At 42.0% G+C, this 27,333-nt stretch overlaps 1 protein-coding gene across 2 annotated transcripts; it reads left to right on the top strand.

Moving 5' to 3' along the window:
- The first annotated feature begins 1,958 nt into the window (after positions 1-1,958).
- On the top strand, positions 1,959-27,333 carry TECPR1 (tectonin beta-propeller repeat containing 1). 2 transcript variants are annotated; one of them, XM_055803524.1, is made up of 25 exons: positions 1,959-2,090; positions 4,962-5,194; positions 6,885-7,067; positions 7,584-7,706; positions 8,355-8,480; positions 9,998-10,172; positions 10,269-10,369; positions 11,797-11,898; positions 12,289-12,434; positions 13,290-13,813; positions 14,104-14,249; positions 15,206-15,361; positions 15,857-16,006; positions 16,644-16,801; positions 18,037-18,164; positions 18,446-18,548; positions 19,234-19,330; positions 19,724-19,803; positions 20,130-20,186; positions 21,556-21,730; positions 22,934-23,069; positions 23,418-23,510; positions 24,222-24,328; positions 24,772-24,891; positions 25,580-27,333. In XM_055803524.1, exons 2-25 carry the CDS (start codon positions 4,964-4,966, stop codon positions 25,775-25,777), a joined length of 3,615 nt encoding a protein of 1,204 aa, XP_055659499.1. In that variant the 5' UTR covers positions 1,959-2,090; positions 4,962-4,963; the 3' UTR covers positions 25,778-27,333. The 2 variants fall into 2 exon arrangements, with proteins under 2 accessions (XP_055659499.1, XP_055659500.1); XM_055803525.1 differs by lacking the exons at positions 21,556-21,730; positions 24,772-24,891; positions 25,580-27,333.

The following is a 27,333-nucleotide window of genomic DNA, read 5'->3' as shown; positions in this document are numbered from 1 at the left end:
CGCAGTAACCATAACCCTGAAGGACAGAAGTAGGAAAGGATACCTGGATGTTTTCTTTCTCTTTCACAAGGCCTCAGAGCCCAGTTCAGGGACAACCCGGGGTGCACCCTTCGCAGGCCACAGCCTAGAGGCGAGGTTCACATCAACCCAGTGCCCCAGGATTATAAAGCAAATTCCCCGTTCAAATCAATGGCAAAATGAAAATCGGTTTACATTTGGCTGTTTGATTTTGCAAAACCTTTCTCTTGTTAGCTCCTTACAGAATGGAAATCTCTGTTGCAACAACAGCAGCTGAACAGGGCTCAGCATCAGACACCCAAAATGAGCAAAAGTTTCCATAAGACATCAATTTATTCCTAACTTTTACATCAAATTACAGATGTAGCAGAGCCACCAACCGCAAAAAAGTTATGTGCTGCCAGTGCTATGGAAAAATGTTCATTTGGTTTCACAGGTAAGGTCCTTTTTAAAATAAGCATGAAAAGAACTGTACTGGTTGTAAATGACTTGTGCAAACTCCTTGCATAATCTTATCATTCACACTGCCATCCTGTAAGGTTACAGGACTGTGGTTCAAAATCCAAACTGAGAACATCCCAGAAAATGATCCTTAAATTATTCTGCAATCCGGTTCCCATGGAAAACAACAAAAGTCTTGTTTCCACCTGCTTAAAATGGCAACTGGATTGAATACACATTAAATGTGTCAGTCACAACCACTACAAATCTTGCAAAATTAATTTCCTAGGATCCCAAGAGTACTTGGTCTTTATAATGCTACAATGATCAAATCATCAAAACGCTACTGGGATGCAGAAATGCTGTGTTGAAGTATGCACCAATCTGTGCAAGGGGCCAAATCACAGCAGCGCGAGTCAAGTGTCCCTGGGGCTTAGAAGGAAACAACCCAAACAGGATGGTTTCGCCTCATGCAGGCGAAATTAAATTCTAAAGAATTTAATGTGCACCATCAACCCTCCGAACCACAACCCTCTGCCCATTGAAACCAGCTGAACCTACAGGCCACAGAATAAGAGCAAGGCTGACGTATTCTCTTTAACCAGCAACTAGAAACTCCTAAGGCTGGAATCACAATGGATCTGCCAGTTCCCTTTGAAAACTGCCTGAAACGCAAGACGAATGCTTCTCCACCCTCCTCTACCATGCCTTTGAGATACACAGAGATCCAAGATACTTGTTGTTTGCAGAACTCTTTCACGTTTGGTTATTTGAATAGACAGGCATGGAAGTTCTTGCCTATCTTGTTAGGTTTTCTGACTCACTTCAGAACAAACTGGAATGTGATGGCAAAACCTGAGGTTTATAGGCAAGTGCTTCCAAAGGGAGTTTACCATTTTGCAGCAGGGCAGGTGCATGGTGTCCTGCAACAGATGTTAAGCAGCTCCTCCGGAGCCCTTCTGGCAAGGCCCGCTACTATGCTACTACTACACTGCTACAAGCCGTGGCAGTAAAAGCCACCTCCCTCCTCACACCTCAGGCAAGGCATTTACTGATGCATCAAGAGTAAACGCTAATTGCGGGCAAAGGCTGCTTCTCCTAGCTGCGGCTGCAGTGACCGCCCCGCCGGGGGCGCTCTGCCTGCAGCAGCCTCTTGCCCTGGCGTTTCCAGCCGAAGCCGGCCCCGGCGCTTCCCCGAGGCCAGGGGCCCTGGCGGCGCCGCTCCCGCACCGCTCCCCCGCGGAGGCCGGGCCGCCCCCGCCGCCGCTCCCCCGGACGAGCCGCCCGCCGCCCCCCACGGCCGCTCCCCCGCGGAGCCCGGGCCACCCCCGCGCCGCTCCCCCGGGCGGCCCCGCCGCGCCCCCCCCGGCCCGGCCCGGCCCGGCCCTGCCCCGCCGCTCCCTCCGCTCTCCCGCACGGCGCGGTGCCGCCCCCCGTCCCGCGCGCTGTGACGCGGCCGCCGCGGCGCCCCCTCGCCCAATGGTGGCGGCGTAGCCAGTGGGGGCGGGGCGCTCTCCGCCGGCCGCCGCCTCCGCGGTGCTGCGGTGCCGCTCTGGCGGAGCGCGGCGCGGGGGCTCCTTCCGCCGGGAGCGGCGGCGGCGGCGGGGAGAGGCGCGGCCGGCGCGAGGCAGGTGAGGGGCGACCCCGGGGGGCCGAGCCCGGGCCGGGCCGCTCGCTGCCAGCCCTCCCGCCGCCGGCAGCGGGGCGGGGCAACGGGGCGCGGCTGGAGATCGGGCCGCCGCCCTTCCCGGGGGCTCCCGTGCCGGCGTGCGAGGCGAGCGGCGCCGCGGCAGGTGCCGGCGGCTCAGCGCAGCCCCCCGGGAAGGCGGTGCGGGGCGCTGCGGGAGGCGCTTTCGGGCGGCGGGGCGGCGGCGCCGCCGGAGACCCCGGGCCCGCAGCCGTCCGCCCCCTCCGCGGGGCGCGGGCGCCCTGACCGGCCGCCATGTCGCGCTGCCCAGGGCCGGCTCCGCCGCGCCGTTAAGCCGATCTTGGGGCTTAACGCCGGGGCGCGGAGCGGCGGCAGCGAGCGCCGGCGCGGTCTGGGGCCCGGGCAGGTGTGCGGGCCCCGCCGGTACAGCGGGGGCGGGGGGGGCCCGGCCCCCCACGGCCTGGGGACAGGGCACGGCCCCTCTCCTGGGAGGCCTGGTTACCTTTATCGTGTGCAGGGCGTCGGAGTGCTGAGCTGCGCGGCGGGGGGTGTTGCGCCAGGCAGCCGGGAGTCCCCACAACGTACCGCCTTCAGTGAAACAGGTTTAGTTGTATCAGAACTGACCTGGCCGAGCTGAAGGACGGGGAGGAACTTAGCAGGGCCGGAGCAGATGCTTCCCGGCCCCCTGAGGACACCAGGCAATTTCTGCATCCGCCCAAATGCTTGTGAGCCGCAGTGCTGAGCATCCTTCAAAATCAAGCAACACCTGTCTTCATCTTCTACAGCGCAACCTGCACAAAGGGGCCCAAACTGAAGGCTTACCAGTAGTTTATAATCCCAGATATATTTGGGATTTTCGCACGTATCTCCAAACAGTCCATCTCAAAAGTTCAGAAGAATATGCAGAATCTCACTTATCTTGGCTGCCTTGAGTACTTTAATCCAGTTGCATCTGTCTGGATTATTTTAATTCTGTCCCATCTCTGTTTTTCCTAACTTCATAATCTTTGGAGCTTTGGCTACCTTTTTCTGAACTGTTCCAGGTACTTTTCAGGAACCGGCCTTCATTTGTATATTTGCCCACCTTTAACACACCTGAGCATTGCTTTATTATCTGCCCAGGTAGCTATCTTCATTGCTTTATCCATAATGCTTCCTTTACTCCAGACTCACTGGCATTCTGGTTGCTTAAGAAAGACTGTTTTGCAGAATTTTAAGTGCTAATACTGAAAGGCTTGTTTTCGTGGCCTTTATTTTCCCAGTGGTACACACCTTATAATTTTTACCTCATCTTCGCTTTGTTCCATTCCGTGTTTTCTGTATTATGTCCTTCTGTACTATCCTAACATAGAAAGGCAGGGTATAAAGAAGGATATAAAGAAGATAAATGGCTTGTGTAAGAGCGGACCAAGGCAGCAATACCTGCCTTCGTACTCCCAGCAATGGGGGGGGGGGGCGGGGGGGGGGGAAGTCAAAACTAGAGGATTCATCATATTTATGCTGTCACAGCTAATAGGAGAATTTTGCTTGTGAGCTTCCCCTGGCCTCGCTTGTTCTCTGCCACTATAAATTTTCTTCTCACTGTTGCCTGTTACTCATCTGGTGGATCCAGGTTTTTAGGTACTTGTCAGCAGCAGCAGAGAATTCAGAAACATCCTCCCTGGGATCCCATGTGACTGCTGTGCTGTTCTTTGGCACTGGCCTGGCTGTTTCCAGATCCTCGGCAGTTTCACCTCCACCATTCAAATACACCATTCAAGTCGGTCCCTCTGTACCCCCGCCTACTGTCGGTCAGAAAGCAGGCAGCCAAGTCTCCTGAGGCTCTTGTGTTGAAATCACAGTTGCTGTTTTGGCTGCAAAGCAGCAGTGTTCCATGCTGAATCCGGGCAAGGATTCCTCTTTTCTTTCATGGTGTTAGATCCGAGTCCTTTTTCCTGCTTTTTCCCTCCTGGTCCCCCACCACATAGTTAATAGAACGGGAGGCAAAGTTCAAAATACTCATCAGTAGTTCTGACTGTCAGACATACAGAATAACTGAAATTTATTCAGTTTAACGGCACCCAGAAGGCCAAGTGGCAGAAATACTCTGACCTTTCCTGATTTCTGAAAGGACTGGTGTACACCTACCTCACATAAAATGCTGACCCTTCTGTGAAGGGTAGGGCTGCGGTGCCCAGCATGTAGCAGGTTATTAAGTGATAAAACTGGAATGGAACTCAACCAGGTGTCTGCTGTCAAATCATGCTCTATGTACACTTAAATTCACACCTATGTATATTAAATAAAGATCAGATCCTAAAGATCTGGAAAGAGGTATCCTGGCAACAGTAGGTAATATGTCCATGGATTGAAACTAGATGTGTGCTTGCGGAGAAGCTCCCTTTCACGTCTTTTCCTTGAACCTGTGTAGCTATGCTGGCACACACCAAGAGGAGGCTGGGAAGGACATGTCGTAAGATGTCATGGCTTTGTGGGCTGAGATGAGCAGTGTGTGCAGCACCACCAGCATTACCAGCTCTTGAGAGTGAAGCCTTCTGCTATAAAATGCTCCGTGCTGCTTTGTTTCAGTTCAGTGTTGACGCCTGCCAAAGGTGTCCTATTGATGTGAGCTCTTGCAGGATGGACAATCGTGTGCCAGTAGCAAGGTCTCTGATGTGGCTTTTCAGAGGTGTAAATGCACGGCTCTGACTGAAAGAGATCTGCTAGCTTTGCATGGGCTCTTTTTAAAAGATAATTCTTTACATCTTTATTTAATTTGACTGATGATGTCTCGGAGCCGGACTGATCTACAGTAGGCTCAAGATCCATTTTTTAAAACTGTCATTTCCATTAATACCTCCATTTTGCCTTTCAGACATGGCTATGCCCAGTTCCCTTTTGTGGGCTGTTGACATTTTTGGGAGGGTTTACACGCTGTCTACTGTTGGCCAGTACTGGGAGCTCTGTAAGGACACACAGCTGGAATTCAAACGGGTCTCTGCTGTCAAACAGTGCTGCTGGGGAATAGCCTGTGATCATCAAGTATACACCTACGTGTTCTCGGGCGATGTTCCTATTAGATACCAGGAAGAAACCTATGAGAATCAGGTATGATGTGTTTTGGGTACCTCTGTACACTGCCACATGTGTCAGAAATGTAAATCTGTAAATTTGTCAGTAAATCCGTACATCAGCTGTCTCTGCATGTTTTTCTCACGGGAAGGTTGGTTTCATTTGTTTTCATTTTTCACCTGATGTTCCTGAAGAGTGTACATGTGCCAAATAGCAGGTTATTCTTTTAATATTTTGATTCCCAAAGGAAGGTTATGCTTCCCTGCTCTTACCAAAAGTGACACCAGTGTGTGCTACGGCCTGTGTTATGCAAGGCACTTCAGACTGGAACATTCACCATTTTCACCTGATGTTTTAGTTTCCTTAGTGACAAATACACATCCAGCGTAACTTCCAGGCAGCAAAGCTACATTATTAGAAATAAATTATTCCTAAGAAAATGCTGGTTTTTAGTGTTTCGAAAACTTCTCCAATAAAGACATAACTTTCCATTGAAGCGCAATGTTTCCAGCTTTTCTGCATTAAAGTGTTAAGATGAGCCTTCCTATGTGACATACTTCCAAAGAATGTCTTTAAAATACTATTTAAAATGAAATGTATCTATTTTGACTTTAAGTTAACTAGAAGTTATTTGAGAGCAAAAAATTATTTTCTTGAGCACATTTCTCTGATTTCTAATGGGCTAAATACAAGTTGAGAAAAGACATTAACTTATCTGCATGGGTAAAAATACAACAAATTCATTTTATACATTATTTAACATTGATATAACTTTCCAGCCATTTAAGAATGTTCCTTTTGTTGTGTGAAGCATGTTCTTTAAAAATGCAAAACTTTAGATTTTGTTTGTTAGTTTAAAACTTCTGTTTTGTTTGTTCTAGGCTATGAAAAAATGGAAAACAAAATACTAGAAAGCTCAAAAGGGAACATTCTGCAAGATCTAACAACAACAAAATTAAACTCAAATAGTTTACAGATAAAGTGCAAAGCAATTTAGGCAGATTCCTAGTAGAAGTACATAATATTTTGCATAGAATTGTAAAAGGATTTTGAACCACTGATTTTCCATGTGCCCTAAAATGTAAGACGGTAATATATGACACACTTTGCCAGTATTTCTGTAGTAGGTAAGGGGGGGGAGGGGGGGCAGAGAGAAAAATCACAGCTGCGTTGGCAAAAACCCTAGTAAGTTATTTGTTCTGTAACTGATTAAAGCCAGAGTTGGAAAAAAAACCTCTCTTGGTATAGCGTAAGATACAGGGAAGATTTACTGATACAGTTATCTTGACATAATTTCTGGCACAGAAGCTATGCTATTTTTGTAGCGCAGGCAAGATACTAATAATCTTTCTCATGGGGAGCAGATTAGGGATCCCAGGCCGTCTATACAGCGTTATCCTAATGCTGGAGTATCATGGTGCCGTACATCACCAAAGAAAAAGTACTGTTAGTAGTAAAGTATATCATCAGACATTCCTATTTATGTAGCTGAAAATGACTTGGTTGGGACTAGCTGTGTAGTCAGCCCTTCTTTGATAGTTAAAAAAGCTTCCTCCAATGACTATGTTAGGCAGGAGCTTACAGTGTGAACACTTTCTTGTTCACCTCAGGAATTTATTTCCCTTCTACTGCAGAAAATAAGAGATATATCATTTATGTCTCCCTGTAGATGTCCAGTGAGATGATGTGATCTCCAATAAAATATTTTATTTACTATTTCTGGCAGCGCTGGAATCCAGTTGGTGGCTTTTGTGAGAAATTACTCCCCAGTGACCGCTGGCAATGGAGTGATGTGAGCGGGCTAAAACATCAGCAGCTTGATAGTTTCACGCTGCCTTCACCACACTGGGAGTGGGAGTCTGACTGGTATGTGGATGAAAATATTGGAGGGGAACCAACAGAGAAAGGGGTAGGTGAACAATACCAAAAAGAGATCTATTCTGGGAATCCTTAATCTGTAAAATAAAAGACACTTTTATAGAAGTATAAAAGGTCTGTAAAAATAAAAGGCACTTAACTTTTTATAGCTACTTCTTTTCTGGGCAATAGCTCAACTATAATACAACACAAGGAAGGATCTTCTTTGAAGGCTTTTGAAGTCTATAGGAGCTTCTATAGAAGCTTTTTTCTTTTTATCAGGCCATGAAATGCTGGCAACTGGATGCCATTGTTATTCAAGAGCTTCACTATAAAGAAAGTAAAATGCTTTACTGTGTCTTGTTTGCTCTGTGTATATCATGCAGAAGAATTTGGATATGATGCAAAAATCATTTGTGGAATTAGCTGATCTGTTAATCAGGGCTGTTGAGACATGCACAGTAACTTGCACTGTATTTGTAGGAGTGAGTTGTGCAGAATTGCTCCAAGTTACAATTTCAAGCTTTCCTTGGCCCTGATTTTCATACAAGAAAACCTCTGTTTGCAGGGCTGGACTTACGCCATAGACTTCCCCAGCACCTACACAAAGGATAAGAAATGGAATTCTTGTGTCAGACGCAGGAGGTGGATCAGATACAGGAGATACAAATCACGGGACATTTGGGCGAAGGTTCTGGATTTCTTTTAAATATAAAATAAACTGATCTTCTGAAATAATTATAAGTGCAGGGAAGTTTGCCTTTTATCACCGCTCTGTAGGCTGGACCTGGATTCCTTGACTTCAAACTTGTAATTCTTGTAAGCATAAATGGAAGGCTGGGATTTTTCATAGAAACCTGTGGTAATAAGGTGCCAAATCTCATGGGAATGCAGTTGGAGGTGGATGCTTTGCAGATTTGCTCCTTTGCAAATTTCAAATCAACTTTTTAACCTCCTTTGGTTGTTTGACAAAACACTGTCCTTCAAGGTGGCACCTGTCTAGCATCATTCACCAGCTGTGTCCTTTATCTGTATGAATAACTGTTCTTTAAAAAACTGTTGTTCCAGCTTTCCCATTCAAAGAACGTCTGTATGCGCAGTTCTGTGAGTAAAAGTCCCCTTTAGTTAGGGGATGAAACACAGACTTCTTCGTGCTGCATTGGCAGCGCTTCCCCTCTCTCTGCATAGAGCAGCCTTGAATGAGAGGAAGACTTTCCATGCTCACTGCTTTAGTGAGCAATACCTTAACCAGTCTGCAAGAAACAAGTTAGGCCACCAGCCGAATCACCTGTCTGTTTGCAGTGTCTCCTCTTCTCAGTCTTGCTTTGCTTTGCTTCAGATTGTATCCCGTGATGATCCAGATCAGTTGCCAGACCCTTTCAATGATATCTCGGTTGGAGGATGGGAGATCACCGATGAGCCTCTTGGCCGTTTATCAGTATGGGCGGTTTCTTTACAAGGAAGGGTATGTGCATGTTCCCTAAGTTTTCTAATGTAGATTACTACTGAAAAGGGGTTCAATGCTTTTAAATCAAGGCAGGTTTGGTAGTGTCCCGTCCTTAAGAAAATACGCTGCTTGTGTGTCTGGCAGTAGGTGTAAAAGCTGCTTTGGGACTACGTTGTGTAACAACCTGTGTTGGAAATGGCAAGGCTTAGTATCTTACAGGGTTGCTGTTTTATGGAAGCCTTAAACCTCTATAAACAGGTGAATCTTAACAACTTGGGCTGAGTAGCATCTTATATCCTGAAAAATGCCCAGAATGATGACTGGCACAGGTGACAAAGAGAAGAAGCCTTAAAACCTGGTAAAGATTCTTGCAAAGCATTGTGCCGTGTCCCCGTGGGGATGAGTCAGGTATGAGTCGAGAAAGAGTTTACAAAATGGTTTTCTAAGACTTACTGATCAGAAAATGGTAACCTCACTTGGCAATATGGAATCCAGCTCTGGAATGTTTTCCATTTATTTTCTATTGAAAATTATACAACTTTCTTTTTGTTGTTACTGTTTTTAGGCCTACGGTCAGTCTCTTCTCTTTTGCTCAGTGCTGTAAAGATTTGATTCTTACTTTCCTTCTTTCATCCTTACACCATGTATCTGACATTCCTTTGTTTCTAGAAAATTTCTAATTTGTGGTCTCACAGGGAGGAATGTAATACTTTTAACAGATAGCCTGAGGTTTCTGTCACGCTTGGCACTGCCTGGAGAGGCAAGCACTCTTGCTTAAATTGTTTAAAGTAAAATTCCCTATGCCTCATACTTCCCAGTAGTAAGTGACAAGCATCCCAACTCTACAGGCTTACTTGACTGACATTATAAAATGCTTTAATTTCCCAAGTAAAAGTCCCCAGAGAAGTAAAGTATTTCTAAAAATGAGGATTTAGCACTCAGCAGTCATGTTTTAGAGTCCTCATACGACTACCACAGGATGCTTTCTATTTTTGACCTATTTTGACCGTGATCTATAGAAAAGTTTACAGACAGTAGGACCAAGACTAGCAAATGGGCTGGATGTCACTGAAGGCTGCACAGAGAATGGAATTTTTTACCCATATTGTGGCAAGCTCTGTTTGAAAGTGAGGTCAGGCTGTCACCTAACAGTAACATTTTTGTTTTATATATTTGTTCGTTCTTGGTTTATGTAACATGTCCTGACATACACTGAAGTGTTTTTTTAAATGTTGAAATATACACACAACTTGTAGCAATAGGTTACTGTACCCAGTCCAGAGCTGCTTCCACGACAAAAGCTAATCTGTAGAAAAGCCTCCTCCCTTAGTATATAAGGAAATAGCTTCAACTGCATAATCAACATTAAAAAAAATGCCTTTAAAGTCAGAGTGCATACACTGTGTAAAAGATTTCTGTTGTTAAAGGAGGACTGTTCTGCCCAGTTTGTCTTCACGTCTGTGTCAATGGTTTCATTGTTGTAGTGATATTTTTCTAAGTTTTATTTGTTTGGGCTTTTTTTTAAACTTGTCTAGGTATGGTACAGAGAAAATGTCTGCCATCACAATCCAGAAGGTTCCATGTGGTCCTTAATCACCACTCCTGGTGAAGTTGTACAGATCAGCTGTGGACCGTATGACCTCCTTTGGGCAACTCTTTGGGAAGGGCAAGCTATTGTGAGAGAAGGAATCGATAGGAATAACCCTCAAGGTAAAGTTTGTTAAATTTAGCTGGAAGCCCCTTTGATTTTTATAGTGTTTATTAGAAAACTAACCTAAAATGCCGTCTGGGTTTTGTTTCTTGCAGGAATTTCCTGGAGTACTGTGGAGTCTCCAAGCTCTGAAAATGGGATTATGCATGTCTCTGTGGGTGTTGATGTGGTGTGGTGTGTTACAAAGGATAGAAAAGTAAGAGGTGTCATATTCTGATTCTGGTTTTTTATTCCCATTTTCCTTCTGCTTTTCTCAAACAGGCACGTAACTTTCTTAGGAAACATTGGTAATTTGGACTTAGTATCCCTGTGGCTTGGGGAATTCTGCCTCCCCTTGCTGTTACAGGAATGCACCATTGTTTCTGATATACATAGTTGCATTTAAGTAAAGGAATACTTTCAGTTTTTCCCTTAGAAGGAATTTTCTAAACCTAAGTCAGACAGATGTGGGTAGGTGGGTGGGGATGTAATAAGGGCTATTAAGCATCAAAATTGAAGGCACTCCTAGTTGCTCGGTCTTGTTTCTACATGGTCTGAAGGTTACATCAAAACCAGTATGGGGAATATTTTCATCTACACTTTTCTATATGATCCTATTTGTTTATCTTCCTACTGGAACTGTTCCCTCTTCATCAGCCTTTTAATGTAGCTTTTTGTATTTATTAAGTGGCATATCTGTTACATGTATGTGTGATTACTTTCTTACTGGGGTTTTACCTCAGAATCATAGAATATCTCAAGTTGGGAGGGACCTATAAGGATCATCAAGTCCAACTCCCTGCTCCTCACAGCAAGACTTGAAAGTCTTGAAGAATGTACTAGAATGCTCTTGTGCTGGTTGCAATCACATCCCCTCATACTGAATTCAAAAACACAGGTGAATTCTGTGCATATATAGCAGTTTTAAGTAATTGAGTTACTCTGGTTTAAGAGTTACTACGTGTCAACTGAGCCATAGTAACAGACTTGTCCAGCCTGCTCCATCCGCCAAATAAAACCACTATAATAAATGTAGATAAGCTAGCATAGTTTTCATCAGATCTGCCACAAGATAGTCAAGTACACTGTGTTGTGATAAAGCCAACAACTCCTAAAGTAGCTGCTTGTCACTATATGACTACATGCTAAATACAGGTGGAAGTTTTTCCAGGTAGCCAGCCCACAGGCACTTTCGGATTGGTAAAAACTAATCTAAGGGGAGACAATTTCAAGAGCTGTACTACTGAGAAGAACCCTTTGACCGTTCTGTCCGTCAGCCTGGCTTCTGGGGTTTGAACATAAGAACACTATGTAGAAGCATATTCAGAGTGACCAAAAATAACCTACAGTCGACACGTATTAATAAGAAGTATTTTTCCAATGGCAGAGAAACTAACTGTCACAGAAGGTCTCCTTGTGGGCTGTTCTGGCTGTAGTTATCACCAGATTCTGGGTACTATTAAGGGAATTGTTATATCTTTACCTGATAAAGAAAAAGAACCAAGGAGGTAAGTGACTTCTTAAGGCAGTGTGGCATATCGTTATTGGAGATTATGACTTATCCACTAAAGAAACTAAATTCCAGCTGTTTGCCTGCTAATGCAGAAAGAGCAAAATTTAGTCTTCCTGCTGTTGTTGTTGTAGGTGTGGTTTAGAAGAGGAGTGAACTCACATAATCCTTGTGGGACAAGCTGGATTGAAATGGTCGGAGAAATGATGATGGTAACTGTAGGCTTAAATAACCAGGTAAGACAGCTGTATACCCGTTGTGAGGATATTATGTACAGTGAATATCCTACAGGCAGTACTCACTTGTGGCGAGGTCTGTCAGCAGTGCCAGTACAGACAGCTGAACAAGAGGTCCATGTGCTTGAACTGCTAGGCAGGAATGCATGGCTGCTTTCTTCACCAGCAGGTAACAGTCAGCATGTCTCGTATGGCACATTCAGGTGCAAACAGTTTTCTCTTGATGGAACAGAATTTTATACTGCATCTAGAGTATCAGCATTAGGGAGGAACACAAAAGGAAAACGCTGTGTCCAGCAGATTTTTGTGCTGAATTTTCCACCACTGCACCTTTTGTGTAGCTACCTGCATTCCGTGCCATTTCTTTCACCAAGCCCTTTCCTTCCCTAGGTTTGGGGAATCAGCTGCGATGACAGAGCAATTTACTTTCGTCAAGGTGTCACACCAAGTGAGCTCAGTGGGAAGACATGGAAGGCGATTGTATCTGGCCGAGAGAGTGACAGATCTCAGACCGGGAGCTCAACAAGTCTGCTCAGGTACTTAGTAAAATACCTGCTCGAGACTTTGTACGCCAAGAGTTTCAATGCTTTGCGATATTTCTTTATATTCAAATGGTACAGACAGGGAGGAGCAGGGAAGGCATCTTTAATCATTATATATGCCAAAAAGCATTTGTGTTTTTTGCCATTAAAATTCACAATAAGCAGCAGTTGCTGCACTTGGAGTAGAATCTGAAGCTCCCATTTTGGAATTCACTACGTGCTTGCAATAAAATGTGTTTCTCTGGGCTTTACTATCCCTATCTGGAACTAGTCTCTAACAAGAGAAAAGTTTACCTGTGAAATATCATGAAGGAGTGTCAACTCTGCTTAGGAATTATCCTTTGCCTGAGTGTCACTGTACGTTTCCTTTCCTAGAGAGATTAAATTGGTAACTCCCCGCTGACTGCTGGCCTCTTGGCTGTGCAAGACATGCCAATGAAGCTGGGAGTGCTGCAAAAGCTACTTGTTTGAGTCAGAGCGTGCTCTGAGTAGAAGCCCGCTTTAGCTAGGACAAAAATCATAAAGTTAATAATGGGTTTTAAAAAAATCCTATTCATTATTTCATATCCAGAAAATGTGACATTGCTTTAGTGTTTTCCTGAGAGTTGTAGGCAACTGACACCACCGATTGTTTGAAAAGATCTGTGAAATATCTTCCAGTGTTTCACTGGTCTGCCAGATTTGTGTTAGACTCTTTCCCCTGATGATAGAGTTTGACCTTTAAAAAAGAAGTCCGCTGTTTCTCTCCTCAAGCTGAAATGCTAGGCTGATTTCTGTATGCCTGTGGCCTAAGGCCTGTACTAATGTATAATGCTTTAAGTGATAGTTAATTATCTATTTGTCCTTCAGTGCTGGCTGTTTCTTTACTGATGATATTCAGAACCAAACGAACGCGATCATTCAGGGTGATGCAGATACTTCCTCTGACACAGAGCTTCCGAGTGTACCCGTGAACCTTGCCAACACTCCCCCACTGGGAGCTGCAGCCAGCAGCGGTGGTAACAGCACAGGCCACCAGGCAGCAGAAGTATGTACAAATTTGACTGTGGATCCTCTGGACTGTCATCAGGGAGAAGCCACTGTTGCTTCAACTAGTAATGAGAAAGCTGATTTTGAAATGCAGAAATCTAGAAACCCAAATCCTTCTGCAGAACTGCAGTGGACAAACATTGACTTGAAGGAGGCCCAAAAGCAACCAGTCCTCTCCATCAGCACCTTTGCAGAAACATCCAGCCTGTCCTCCCTTGGCATGTTCTCGGTGGGAGCTGAAGAACAGTACGGAGCCGATGAGCACCCACTGTGGGCCTGGGTGTCTGGGGGAGGCTGTCTGGTAGATTTGCACAGCCCGCTGAAATGGTTCACTGTGCCCTCAGGTACTATCCAGTCACCACAACCGACCTTAATTCTCAATCACAGTTCAGTATGCTCTTTAAGAAAAATGTCAGTTTGTTCTTTTTGCAAGACTATATAATCACCTAGAGATTCCATTTCTACACAGTTTACAAAGTTTGGCTGTAATACATTGATTCTGAAGTATAATAATTAGAAAAATTACATTAGACTGGGTTGATTCAGTGCAGTGTTCAAAGCTGCATCGTGTTTTACCTTTCACAGAACTGTATTCAAAGCTCACTGGAATTTATTGGTTTTGGTTCTGTTGTAGGTTTGTCGTCCTCTGTGCAATCTCTCTCTCTGTCTGTCACTCCAGCACAGACAGCAGCATGGCGAAAGCAGATTTTTCAGCAGCTGAGTGAAAGGACAAAGCGGGAACTGGAGAATTTTAGGCATTACGAACAGGCTATTGAGCAAGTAAGCAGTGAGGACACTTACCTCTTATCTACTACACACATCTATCAATACTGGGCATCCATAATACATTTCTGAGGTATTGATCTGAACTTACTGTCACCTTTATATTCTTATCCTTACTTCTGTCTATGACAACTTTCCTGGATTATCACTGTCTGAGCTCCCTGTGGGAAGCTAGCAGCTTATCAAACATGGAGCAGCAATCTTTATCTAAAAGCATGAGCTGATAGTTTTGTGTAGGACCAAATGAAGCATTGGTCAGCATTAGAGTACACTGAAACCTCAAATCCATAGAGAAACATTTGCAACAGTGGAACATTGTATGAATTATTCCACCACAAAATTAGGCTTCCTAATTGAAGCAGTGGCTCAAGTGAACTTTCCCTCTCCGTGAACATTAAGGGATTAATGTAACTTGCATAACTAAAATAATGATGCAAACATCAATAGCAGCACTTAAACAGCAGCACTTTTGCTTGATGTTCCCTTTGTTATGACCTCTTGGCTCTTTTCAGATTCATTCACATTTTTGGTCCCTTCATTGCTAATTGCCAAGTGACATCTGGAATTCATTTGATTAAAAGCACTTGAAGTCCACAGGTTTAATCAAAATTAAAAAGATTACGTCAAAAACCTTTAAAGTCCAAACAGAAGTTGTGTTACAACAGGAGCACACTAGAGTCAATTAGTATCTCTGTGTTACTGCATTCTGGCAGAGGTAAAATGTTAATACTGTTGTACATGTACTATTTTGGCGCCTTTCTATCCACTTTTGTCAGTTTCCATTTTGCCTTCAGCTTCCTGAACACCCTGGTGCACTCCGTGTCAGAATTAACTGATATGGTACAGACTAACCTGCAGCAGACATTTCTTGTGGTCACAAAAAATACTATTTGACAGACAGGTAGGGAGTCATGCGGTTTCCTTACTGCTATAAATTTGTGTTTGCATTGCAGTCAGTTTGGGTTAAAACTGGAACCTTGCAATGGTGGAGGAATTGGAAGCCTCATAAATGGATGGATGTTCGAGTCACACTTGAGCAGTTCACTGGGAGCGATGGAATGCGTGACAGCATCCTGTTCATCTATTACATGTATCATGAGGAGAAAAAGGTGTGTTCAGCTTGAGACCCTTGAGAGAGTTGCATTTGGCAAAGGAAAACCTTCAAAGGGAAAAGTTTTCTCAAGGGAGTTTTGGGAACCAATTCAAATGTAGCTGAGTGCAATAGCAAATTCCAAGCTTTTCTAAGCTGTAGCTATGTTAATACAGTGTCAGAAATAACCAGTCAGCAACCATCCACATTGCTGAAACTATCAGCTTTGCATGAACTAGGATTCTTTTGGAAGTTCAAAATGTTATTGATTGTGAAGACAGACCAAGCTTGGCTGGCCAGGGTCTTCATGAATTTGGTTAATGCATATGGGCAATAGGAATCAGAGGTAGTGCAGGACTGGAATTGAGCCCCATCCCTTCTGCGCCAAGAACTGATTCTTTGCTATCCTTGGCAGGAATGCCTCATTCATAGTCCTGAAGTGCAAAAATGCTTACTCTGAGGATGGCACATCTGAGTTTGCTTCAGTTGCAATTATTTTTTTCTCTTGTCTTAGTATATCCATGTGTTCCTGAATGAAGTCACTATTATAGTTGAAGTTCTGAATGAAGCCAAACATTCCTTTGCACTCTATACACCTGAGAAGACAAAGCAGCGATGGCCAATCCGCCTGGCAGCCGCAACAGAGCAAGAAATGCATGACTGGGTAATTCTGTGGATTTTTCGTTTCAAGCGGGCAATATCTGAAATAAACCATAAAAGCTAGTCTCTGAAACCTCAGCATTACATTAACAGTATCTAGGCTACTTATTTATTTTCACAGTTTAGGTATTTAAAAAGTCCGTTCAAACCTACTCAGAGGCACTTGAGGCTTCTTACCTCCTCTGGATTTCGCACGTTTTCTGATGCTGCAGTCTTGTACAGTAAAACCAATACTGTTTTTCCTTCCCTTCTTATCTCCAGATATAGATCAGGTTGCAAATGAGGTAGGAGTTTAATTGAGCTAGTCTATTTGTCTGTATTGGTAGAACTGTTACCTGTTGCCACTGTTGTAGAGAGCCTTATGTGTAGGCAAACAGGCATATATACGCTGAAGCAATGGAAAACCTGAAAGATACTTCATGATGATCAAATACTGCAAACCACGTTGGTTCCAGCAATTGTGGTGTTAATTTTTAAAACACTGAATTCCAGTGCCTTTGAGAAAAAGCTGCAAATTCACTTTGCTGATTTGCAAGAACATGCAAAAGAAAAACTTTGTTTTATAATACTGAAGCTTCTATATGGAAATTTTTTTTCTCACTGTAAATGGAGCTTTTGGTTCTCTGCTTCTGGTTTTGTAGCTGTCTTTGCTGAACATGTCCTGTTGTGAAAGCAGACGGATTCAAGGCCCTCCTTCTCACCATGCCATTTGGTCGGTTACTTGTAAAGGAGACATCTTTGTTAGTGAGCCAAGTCCTGAACTGGAGGCCGGACCACTCCTGATGCCATGTGATCAAATGTAAGAGGTTTCAGAAGCTGTTCTTTCTGCATGGGATGCCACCCAGCAAAGTCTGTCTTCCATGTCAGTTCCGTGACTTTGATGGGCTGTCGGAGTGTACAGTACCCTGCAGATATCTGTCAATGACAAGCTTAATGGCTGCCTTCATATTCATGAATGCATGTGAAGAAATTTGCCAAATCATATTTTAATTCTTGGGTGCTGGAGCTATTCATGTGATTTCAAAAGCCTTTCTTACTGAGATCCTACTTGTTTGTGATTGCATCTTTAATGCCATAATTACGTAAATGAAGAGATGGCCTAGACTAGAAGTAAACCTAATCACTGTCATTGTAATGTAATTTCAGTTCTCAGTTTTATCTGAATAAGGAAATCTGAAATTCTTAGTCCTCCATAGTCACTACAGTCCAGGAGCAGCTCCGTTACAGTTTCTATTACAAGTACAGCAATATAGTACTGCAAAGTCTTCAAGCAACAAAATACCAGGCTCAGAACTGGTGGGTTAAAGGCCAACCTTCAATTTAAAAAATACCCCCAGTTTCTTTGAATAATACCTTTAGCCCTTTTTCTTCAGGGTAGAGCACTTTCAACATGTGGCAAATCACAAAGCTGATGTGCTCTTGCATCTTAGTTTGGGGGATCTGTGACCTAGATCATCTCCTGCCTTTCTGATATCTAAAATACTCCTCTGCAATCCCTTTATTTTCCCTGTTCCTCCCCAGAAAAGTGCCATGGCCAACTGGCTGTGTAAAGCCCCAGAAAATAGGAAGAATTAAACACCTGTTTTTACCAAGCTCCATAGCAAATATATAAATAATTTGTCTTCTTGTCAGATAAAGGCAATTCCTAGATGTAAAAAAAAAAAATAAATTAGGATGAAGTTAAAGCTGAGGTAGTTGATGGCCACTAAGATGTAAAGACACAAGCAAGACCATCCTAACTAGTGTTTAAATATATATAATATAAGCCATAAAATAAAAGGGAAGTAAAATACTTCAAAGCTTGACAATTCCAAGTGGTGGGGCAGACAGGTTCCTTCCATCTGTTCTTCAGTAGTTGTTCAGAGGGAAGTGCTTTCAGTTGGCAACTGCCTTCACTTCCAGATTGCACAGAGGTTGAACAAAACCATATGAAGTTGCCTGTCCTTCAGGTTGTTGAGTTGTAGGAGAAGAAAGCATACATTCCTGATGGATGTGGCGTAGAGTAAATGTAACATGCTGTTCTTTTTCTGGCAGGTTTTGGCGTCAAGTTGGAGGTCATCTTCGACTGATAGAGTGCAATAACCGAGGCATAGTGTGGGGCATAGGATATGATCACACAGCTTGGGTTTATACTGGCGGATACGGAGGTGGCTTCATTCAAGGTAAGGACAGTAGGTCTGCTGCAGTGTGCACATCTCTCGCTTCTCTTCCTGACTGGGTCAGCTGTTAAAGCTATTGCAGCTGTCCTTCCTTTAGCCTTACAAACACGTAGGGCAATGCAGTGAACAGGCCACACGTTAGGAAAGAATTGGTATTGCAGTTTTATATTTTCAGCTGAAGAGTGAGAAATAGAGACTGCAATATTACTGTGGGTATTGGAATTTAAAATGTAGCATCTTTAAGGTTTAGCTTTACTATAATCCAAATCGTTTATTTCTCACAGGACTGGCCAGCAGTGCTGATAACATTTACATGCAGTCAGATGTGAAATGTATTTACATTTATGAGAACCAACGGTGGAACCCAGTCACTGGATATAGCAGCAGGTTATTTACTTAATTTATTGTATTTATTTACTGTAATGTTTTAATACTGTCAAATGAAACAAAGCGTTTGTTCTAGCTTTTCTGAATAGTAATTTCAGTTATTGTATCTTCAATGTCCTCCAACATTTACTGTTAACCTGAGATGGACACAGCAGTGTGTCTCAATTTTATAGATTTGGAATTATCCATTCAAAACGCATGTATAACAAAACATTGCAGATTTGTGCTTTGTGAGTGCACAAAGTGTGCCTACTTGCAACATCTTTCATAAGGGCCGTACAGCAAAGTTCTTACTAGGATCTATATATTCGTATACATATTATGCTAGATACATTGGGTCCTTGAATAGTACATTTGAACAGAAGTATTGAAAAAGCATTCATATATATGGGTGTCTATGCCAGAGAAACTCAGGGTCCACCTTCCAATTTTAAATAGTAGTGAGGAATTTCACACTACAGAGGAAAATTTACATGGTCCTCAAGTTTGGTGTAACTGGAAGCAATTGTACAGATTCTTTCCCACTATCCTCATCACTTGCATGATATTTCTAAATACAGAGATTAATGAGAGTACTGTTCCATGTATGAAAGTAGGAAGTGCTACAAACAGGCTTTTCTTCCCTTGCCTTTTAAATTCTGTGTTGTAAATGACCTTGCATTCCTTGTACACTGTTTCACCACAGAGGTCTGCCCACAGACAGATACATGTGGAGCGATGCATCTGGCCTGCAGGAATGTACAAAAATCAATACCAAGCCTCCTTCTCCGCAGTGGTCTTGGGTAAATTTTGTCTTAAAAGTCTTTTTACTAAGAAGGCAAGGCTTAGCAAGTAGGATACAAGACTTGGGCTCAAGTGACCCAGATTTTCTTCCTGGATTTGTCATAATATTTAACCTTGATTTCCCCATTTATACAACAGCAATAATCTTCCACAGTCAAAAGAACATTAAGCATTGAGTGGGATTTTTTGTTTAGTGGCACTTTGACTGCTGCACTGATCCCTTCAACTGAATTAAAAAGACTTGGGAACCTCTGTATGAATTTATATTGCAAGTATTAGAAGGTTTCTAGCACATCGTTGCACTCCAAAAGGTGGAGAGAAATAGAGAAGAGGTTATTTTTATTATACATTAGGTGTTGATTGCGCTTGTTATTGTCTTCTTTTGACAATAGGTATCCGATTGGTATATTGATTTTAATACTTCAGGCGGCACTGACCGGGAAGGCTGGCAGTATGCAGCAGACTTTCCAGCGTAAGGAGATACCTTCTTCTACCTAAAATACTGGCAAGCAAATGTGATACTTAAGTCCTCATTTCTTCTTGTTTGTTGTTTTGCACAGTAACTGTGCTTTAACAGGGGCAGGTGTGTCTTGATTTCTCCCTTTTTGTGGGGATGTTAACACTGAAATTTGCTGGGGAGGTAGGGCAGCAAGGTGAACTGGAAACTGTAGTTTCAAGTCTTTTAAAGTCAGCAGGCGTGTCTGGTGGGCAGATACATAGACAGTGCTCTTAGGCTGGCACGGACATTGGAGATGCTCTGACATCCTCATGAACACTTACTTAAATCTGTTTTCATAGGTCCTACCATGGTCACAAGACAATGAAAGACTTTGTCCGACGGAGGCGCTGGGCAAGGTGAGGAACTAAGATATAAATAAACGTTTTTAGAAGTCTCATTTAGTTATGAGGGGAAGAGTCTTGTCACCAAATCAACAAAAGCATTAGTAAACATGCAGTAAATAACATGTCTGCAATGGAGAAGCTGATGATCTTTAGCATTGTGGCTTTAATTTTAAGCCTTTACAGGTGGATACCCTATTGTGTTTTGTGGGATCTGTAGATAAAAGTCAGCTAGGTAGTTATTCTCTGTATCTGATTTTCCTTATGGTAATTGATTAAGGAATAGTAGAGTCTAGGTATATTAGTACATACTAGGTCACTTGTAACAACTGGTAATACGTCTTTTGTATTAATAGTTTTAACATAGGAGTTCCACATACTGTGTACTAGGCCACAGATAATACCAACCCCATTTAAGTCACAGTACACTATATTGTTACACAGTACACTCATTGTTACTGATGCTACAAAGCTAGTACTTTGGCCCTTGTACAAAAATCTTTAACGGAAGGTCCCAAAGCATCAAACTGTTGTTGTTCCAGGATACGCAACAAAACAAACAACATCCAGTCAATCAAAATGGTGACTTGAAATAAAAAAAGGCAACTTGAGAAATACCCTCAAGTCTAAATATTTCTCTTTTTTTAAACTATCAGTTTTAATTGTCAGTTGAAAATCGAAAACAAATAGGGAACAGCTCAGGGCTGGATCCAGTGTTGCAGAACTGGAGAATGGAGGAATGTCCTGAGTTTTTCAGGACATTCTTCATACACAGAAGTTACTTTTGTGATGATGGAATCTAACATAATTTCTTTAATAGACAGCACTACTTTGTTGCAGTTTCCACAGAAAAAATACACCAATTCCCAGAATGACCTACCTCCAACTCTTTATATAAAGCTGCCTTATCTCTGCCTACCTACATAACTTTATAACAAGCCCCACCAAAAAAACTAATTGAAAAACAATTACCTTAACCAAGACAGAGGCAGGAATGGACCAGGTGTGGAGTTCCGCAATGGGATTCTCAGCTGGGGTCAAATATTCATTATCCAGCTGTTGCCCACTGTGAGTTTTAGAGAACTAGAGAGCAGTGTAGCACAAGCTGCAGACTTCTTGGTTGGCCTTGGTTTTATAAAGTAACTTTTCTAAAAAAAAACCACAGAAGCTTTGAGAAATCAGTAATACGTCAAAAGTTAAAACCTGATGCAAAACACTAATGATTGTTATAAATCTCTTTGAAATGAAAAATGCTAATACTTACTGTACCTACTTAATGAAAAGACTTCAGGATTGTTTGCACTGAAGTCAACAATGGACCAGGAAACAAATTCAGTTATAGAAAGTACATACTTCTGATGGGCATGGGTTTTTTCTGCTTCAGAAAATGTAAGATAGTCACCAACGGGCCGTGGCTGGAAGTGCCTCCTGTTACCCTGTGGGACATCTCCATAATTCCCAGTTCAGATGCAGACGATGAAGAAGCAGTAGCACTGTGGGCAATCAGTGACAAAGGAGACGTGCTCTGCAGGCTTGGAGTGACACAGCAAAATCCAGCTGTAAGGCTCCCTGTTTTTACTGCCTTATTGACATACTTAATGTAATTATGGAAGTACATACAGTCATGCAGTGTACTCTCTCAAAGCACCTTGTAATTTTTTTTCACTTTTATGTCCCAGATTTGAAGGTCCTTGTCCATCAACTGAAACAGTTTGCTGCCCACAGTTCTTACAACAGCACTTCCCTTGCATAATCTACCTTAGCTTGTGCCACGTCACTCGCAGGAACTTAATGTCAGCTCCTGTAGGTCTTCTTGTGAGGCATTTGACTTCCACCTTCTGCACTGAAGCTTAGTTCCTTTTTTTTTTTTTTTTTTAATTGTTGATAATATGCATATCCCATTTAAATGAACTGCTGAGGATCAGAATTTCTCTGAAGTATGGTCCCAGTCTAATGCCCACTGATACCACTACGAGTTTGTCGTTTGACTTTTCTGGGCCTGGAACTGGCTGCTTATTTAAGACAGGTGGGCCTGGACTAACCTATGGATTTAACTTTTTTTTTATGGACCGTGACAGAAGTAATGAGTGAATATCCAGTAAAATATGCAGAAAGGAACAAATAGTCCCAGCAAGTTCAATAGGAATAGTTATTTCCTACTAATAGACATATGCTGAAACACCAGATTAGGGTTGATAGGCACTGATTTTAAACCGTATTTACAATGGGGGGTCGGAGGCGGGGAATCTTAACAATATACTTTAGTGGAGTTTGGAGAAGAACTGCCAGTTGAAAATCTATAGGAATGGGTTTTTAAATTTTTTTTTTCTTGCTGTTCAATCAGTTACAATAGCACAGATCTGTAAGGCAGTGCAACAGCAAGAACTGAAATACCATGTCTGGAATCTGAAGCTCCATATCCGATTTTTGTGAGACTGTTGTTCTATGTAATCAAAACCAAGGGATTATTTGAAAAAAGAAGGCTCTAGCCCAGCTATTCAGAGACATGTAGGTGCCTAAATTCTGGTGATTTCAACAGAAAGGCTCTGTTATAGTCCAGTGTAGCTATTTTCAAAGAGTTTTATATCCAAATATCTTTGACAATCAGGGACCTTGTTTCTGTTCAGCTGTAAAATTATGTAAGAATTATTCTTCAGAATCTTTTTCACTATGTAGGGCTTTTCCCATTTGGGAATTATCAACAGTATTTGTCATGGAGTTTTTAACCATTGCTTTACAATTCATCTTACGTGATTTGTTAGGGAACGTCCTGGCTGCACGTGGGAACAGATCAGCCCTTCATTTCCATCTCAATTGGAGCATTTTACCAAGTGTGGGCTATTGCTAGAGATGGTTCTGCCTTCTATCGGGGTTCAGTGTCTCCAAAAAAACCTGCAGGTAAGTACTTGCCCTTTTTGAGCACAGTCTTCATTTTACACATTGTGTAAGCTTTACTACACTGCGACATCTGAACAAGACAAGTCAGTTTAGCAGACGGCTTTCCAATAGCTGTGCAAAACACAGTGCATATGAATAATACTGATTGATAATTATAGCAGTTAATTTGCTCTTCACTTGTGTGATTTAAAGTGTTTGCTTCTATAAACAAGCTAGTAAGAATCTATTAAGTGTAATGTCATTCACAGCTTTCTCCTCAGCTATGTATTTCAACTGCAGGCATTTCCAAGACTTGTCATACATAATTTTGTCTTCTCAAAATTTTACTCAAGTATTTCTGACCTTTAGGTGACTGTTGGTACCATATTCCTTCACCTCAAAAACAAAAGTTAAAACAAGTCTCAGTAGGACGAACGTCTGTGTTTGTGTTGGATAAAAATGGTAAGGATCTTTAAAAATTATTTATCAATGTTACAAAAAACAAATCAGTATACATCAGACCGATTTAAAAAGCAGAGGCTAAGTTAGAGCTTCTGCTTGGACAGACAATTACTGTTGCTTCAAGACGAGTAATATTTCATATTGAAAGAGATGGTGTACCTGTTTTTTGTTACATCTGATAGTGCCCTAGGTAGCAACAGTCCAGCATCTACACTGTTCTTGGGGGGGGGGGGGGGGAGTAAATGAATGTCAAAGAAAAGAATTGTATGGCAGGATTTTGTCCGAAACCCTAGAACGTACAAAACTGAAGAGGAATATTTTGTTGTTGCAAAACCTAGAAATGGCACCACCATTGCAAGATAAATTACGAAGCATCCTTTTGTAAAATAAACAAGTCTTCAACACCAGTCTCCTTCAGAGATCTTTATCTCATTTGCTTTAGTGCTCTAGTGCATAGTTCCTTGTATGAACATTTTTCCCAAAGAAGTTTTACAGAACAGAGTATTTTCTGTTTTCCAGAAAAGCTAGAAAGAAGAACTGTAGAAACACAAATTCCAAAGTAGGAACTTCATTGTCCTTCACTGTAACACATTAGTCAAAACCATAATACATATCCACAGAACACAAAGCATGAACTACTGATTTGTTATCTTGTTTACTAACACTTTATACAAAGCAGATAAATTGTTACCAGGACTGGTTATTTTATAGGCAATCTTTGGTACCGGCAAGGTATTACACCAAGCTACCCTCAAGGATCTACGTGGGATCACGTTTCAAATAATATCCGTAAAATGTCTGTAGGGCCCCTGGACCAGGTGTGTATTAAGCTTCCTTGTTTAAATGTTAGTTTATTAGTGACTTAACATCCTTTTGTAATTAAATGTTCTTCATAATTATTTGTGTTTAACTTTATTTATTCTCCAAGGTCATTGTCTAAATGCTAGAATACTGATACCAACACAAAAGTCATGCCAATGAAATAGTGATACAGCCAGCCCTTTGCTGTAAAAAGCCTTGTTAATTTTCAGTTAACAAGACTATTCTATATATTTAATCTCTTTCCTGCCAAGTCTTACTATCTGGCAGTTTTAATTATAACACTGCTATCTAGTTGGTTGTTTGGGTGTGCCTCTGACTAAATTAGAGCAGGTTTGGCCAATTCAAGATCAAGACTGATGTCTGAAAGAGGTCAAACAGACTGCACCTGGGAAGAGCAGCACCAAGAGCACATGCTACTGCCTCCCTTTGTTTTCTTGAGGTCTGGGTGATAGCTGACAAAGTGCAAGGAAGTCATAGTTTGAGCTGTGGGACAGTCTGCCATCGCACCGGTGTTCAGCCAATGGAACCTAAAGGCCTCTCATGGGATTATGGTATTGGGGTAAGTGCTGGGGGCATAAAACTGCCTAAAAGCTGCGTATCCAAATACCTGTGGGCACGTGTAGAAAGGAAAGTGCCGTCCTGCTCCAGCTGGCAAGCTTCCTACAGCTTGCATATACCTGCAGGAAACTGACCTTCGTTCTTCAGTTTTATGTTCCTTTTTTAAGTTAATACTACAGGTTATGCAATTATAGCTGGGAAGTAATGTATTTGCATTTGATAAGCATTCATTTTAAACAGGTAATTAAAAAGTTATAATGGAAAAATTAGTAAAGTAAGTGCTGTTTTTAAGAAGTGGAATTTTTCCTAGTCTGCAGGTTATTATTCCTCTGTGTTGTTCCCTATATTACCCTCAATGTTTGAAGAAAGACTGTTTCATGGTTTTGGCCCCTTTTAAGTTGGTGGAAAACCTGCTATGGCTCTATTATGAATGCCTGACCCTAATAATCTTAATTCCTTGTAATAAAAATAATCCTCAAGTTTACTACCTCTATACCTCCCTGTCAGGACGATACCTTGTGTTTTGTTTTGTTTAACAAGGAGCCTTTTTTCTGATTCAGCCCAGAGCAGGATTACTTTCCTCATGAGTAAACAGTATAAAACTGGTAGTGCACATAAAGCATCGCATTAGATATGGTACTTGCAAGGTGACATTTCTCCTTTTTTATTTCTTTATCAATCTTTTACAGGGTGGGTGGGAGCACATTACAGTCAGAGGAAACACAACTGAAGCATCTAGGGTTGCTATGCATGACACTTCCGAGGAAAGCCTTGCGGTATCAAAGGATTTAGAAGATGAGGAGAGTAAAGGGAAAACAGAACACTCTAAAACCCCTCTGATGGTCAGTGACAGTCAGGAATTGGACAGAAATACTGTTAATTGTTAAGTTGTCGCCATCTACATGTTGCAGACAAGCAGTAGTCAGTATAATTTAAAAAGAAACTAAGTGTCTATTGCCTGGAGAGAAAAACATGGCCTTTTTGTGCTACTAATACTTTTTACTGAACTGGAGTTTGCAATGGGGTATTTTAAATACTGACTTAATCTACTACATCATGTGTAAAACGTGACTTGATAGAGCTAATTGGCTTTGTCAAAGCAGGCAGGCTTTTTAGCCACAATGTATTTCTGACCCTTTGCCATAGCTGCTATACAACCATACAAATGTGGGTATCTTCACAGATGATTACTACATTTACTTATTTTTCTGTGAATATTACAGTTCTCTTCCCTATATTTCATATCCACACACCTTGCAAATTATTCTCCAGATTCATGTTTGAGCAGAGGTGAAGGTGTAGTATAAATTTAAATGAATTACAGGCAAACATAACTGTCCTGACTATACAAGCATTGACACATGCATGTAACTGTTCAGGTGAGTCCTGCTTATATCAGCATGTGTACCTTGCTTGGGTCTTGCTCCCATCAGCGATATTAAACTGTATACAGCTCAACAGGGTGCAGCTACCAGTAAGAGCCAATTTTTGCTCACAGTGAGCAATATCTTAATCAAGAATGGAACCACTGGTTTCAGCAGGACTGTGTAGAGAGCACAGTCCTATTCAGTCTAAGTGACAAAGCTTCATTCTAAATTGTCCGCCTAAATGGTGATAAATCATGTTTTGTCTTCATCTTAACTGGAACCCCACAATAACTGAAGTATACAGATGCCTACCTAATGTGGTTGGAAGGCGTCAGACACTTGAGGAGTTAGGCTGCATTCCAAATCATCGCAAATCATGCTTTCATAGCCTAAAAGAAAAGAGGAGGTCTTAAGTAAGATTCTGACTTCACAAGTGGTAGGAGTGCTAAACAGCTTTACTGGTATCAAGTGGAATTTGCCAATGTACGCTAACATGGGTTCAGAATGAAGCTCTGCTCTTTGTTTTTAATACATGATTGATTCATCCCTTCTTTCAACAAGAAACCACTTTTTATTCTCAAAAAAAGCTTTTTTTCCTGTCTTACTTATCATAATTGGACCGTGATGTGAAATCCTTATTTGAAATCCAGTCCTTGTGCTGAAAAAGCCTCTCCCAGTAGCTTCAGGAAAGCACTGTTTTTCCCCTGGCAGCAGTTTACATTGATTTTTCCTCTCTGTGTGTGACTGTATATGGAGTTATTTTTATATGATGAGCAGTGTGGTGTGGTCTCAGTACTGTATTTGTAGAAGTAAAACATGTTTGCACGTATTTAAGGAATACATTTGGCATTTTAATGCCAAGGAGAGCACTGTTTCCAAGTCCAAATGTGAAAGAAGATTCAAGATGCTTTACTGTTTAAAAGAAACTGTTGATCTTTCCAGTATGTGATTAGAAATTTCTGGTTTATACATACATTGTGGGATTACCGTGAATAACATGTTTGCATTAATTACCATAATAAGTTTTGCATAACTTGCACAGTGTCTTGTCCAAATAAATAACTTTATTACATGTA

The sequence above is a fragment of the Falco peregrinus genome, chromosome 5 (genome assembly GCF_023634155.1).
Source record: "Falco peregrinus isolate bFalPer1 chromosome 5, bFalPer1.pri, whole genome shotgun sequence".
NCBI lineage: Eukaryota > Metazoa > Chordata > Aves > Falconiformes > Falconidae > Falco > Falco peregrinus.
The sequence above is the reverse complement of the archived record's forward strand: the minus strand, read 5'-3'. Positions and strand labels throughout refer to the sequence as shown.

Coding starts and splice junctions, on each gene's coding strand:
- TECPR1 (XM_055803524.1), top strand. CDS start 4,964: ATGGCTATGCCCAGTTCCCTTTTGTGGGCTGTTGACATTTTTGGGAGG. Junction 7,707..8,354: donor CACGGGACATTTGGGCGAAG/GTTCTGGATTTC, acceptor GCTTTGCTTCAG/ATTGTATCCCGTGATGATCC. Junction 19,804..20,129: donor TATGCAGCAGACTTTCCAGC/GTAAGGAGATAC, acceptor CTGTTTTCATAG/GTCCTACCATGGTCACAAGA.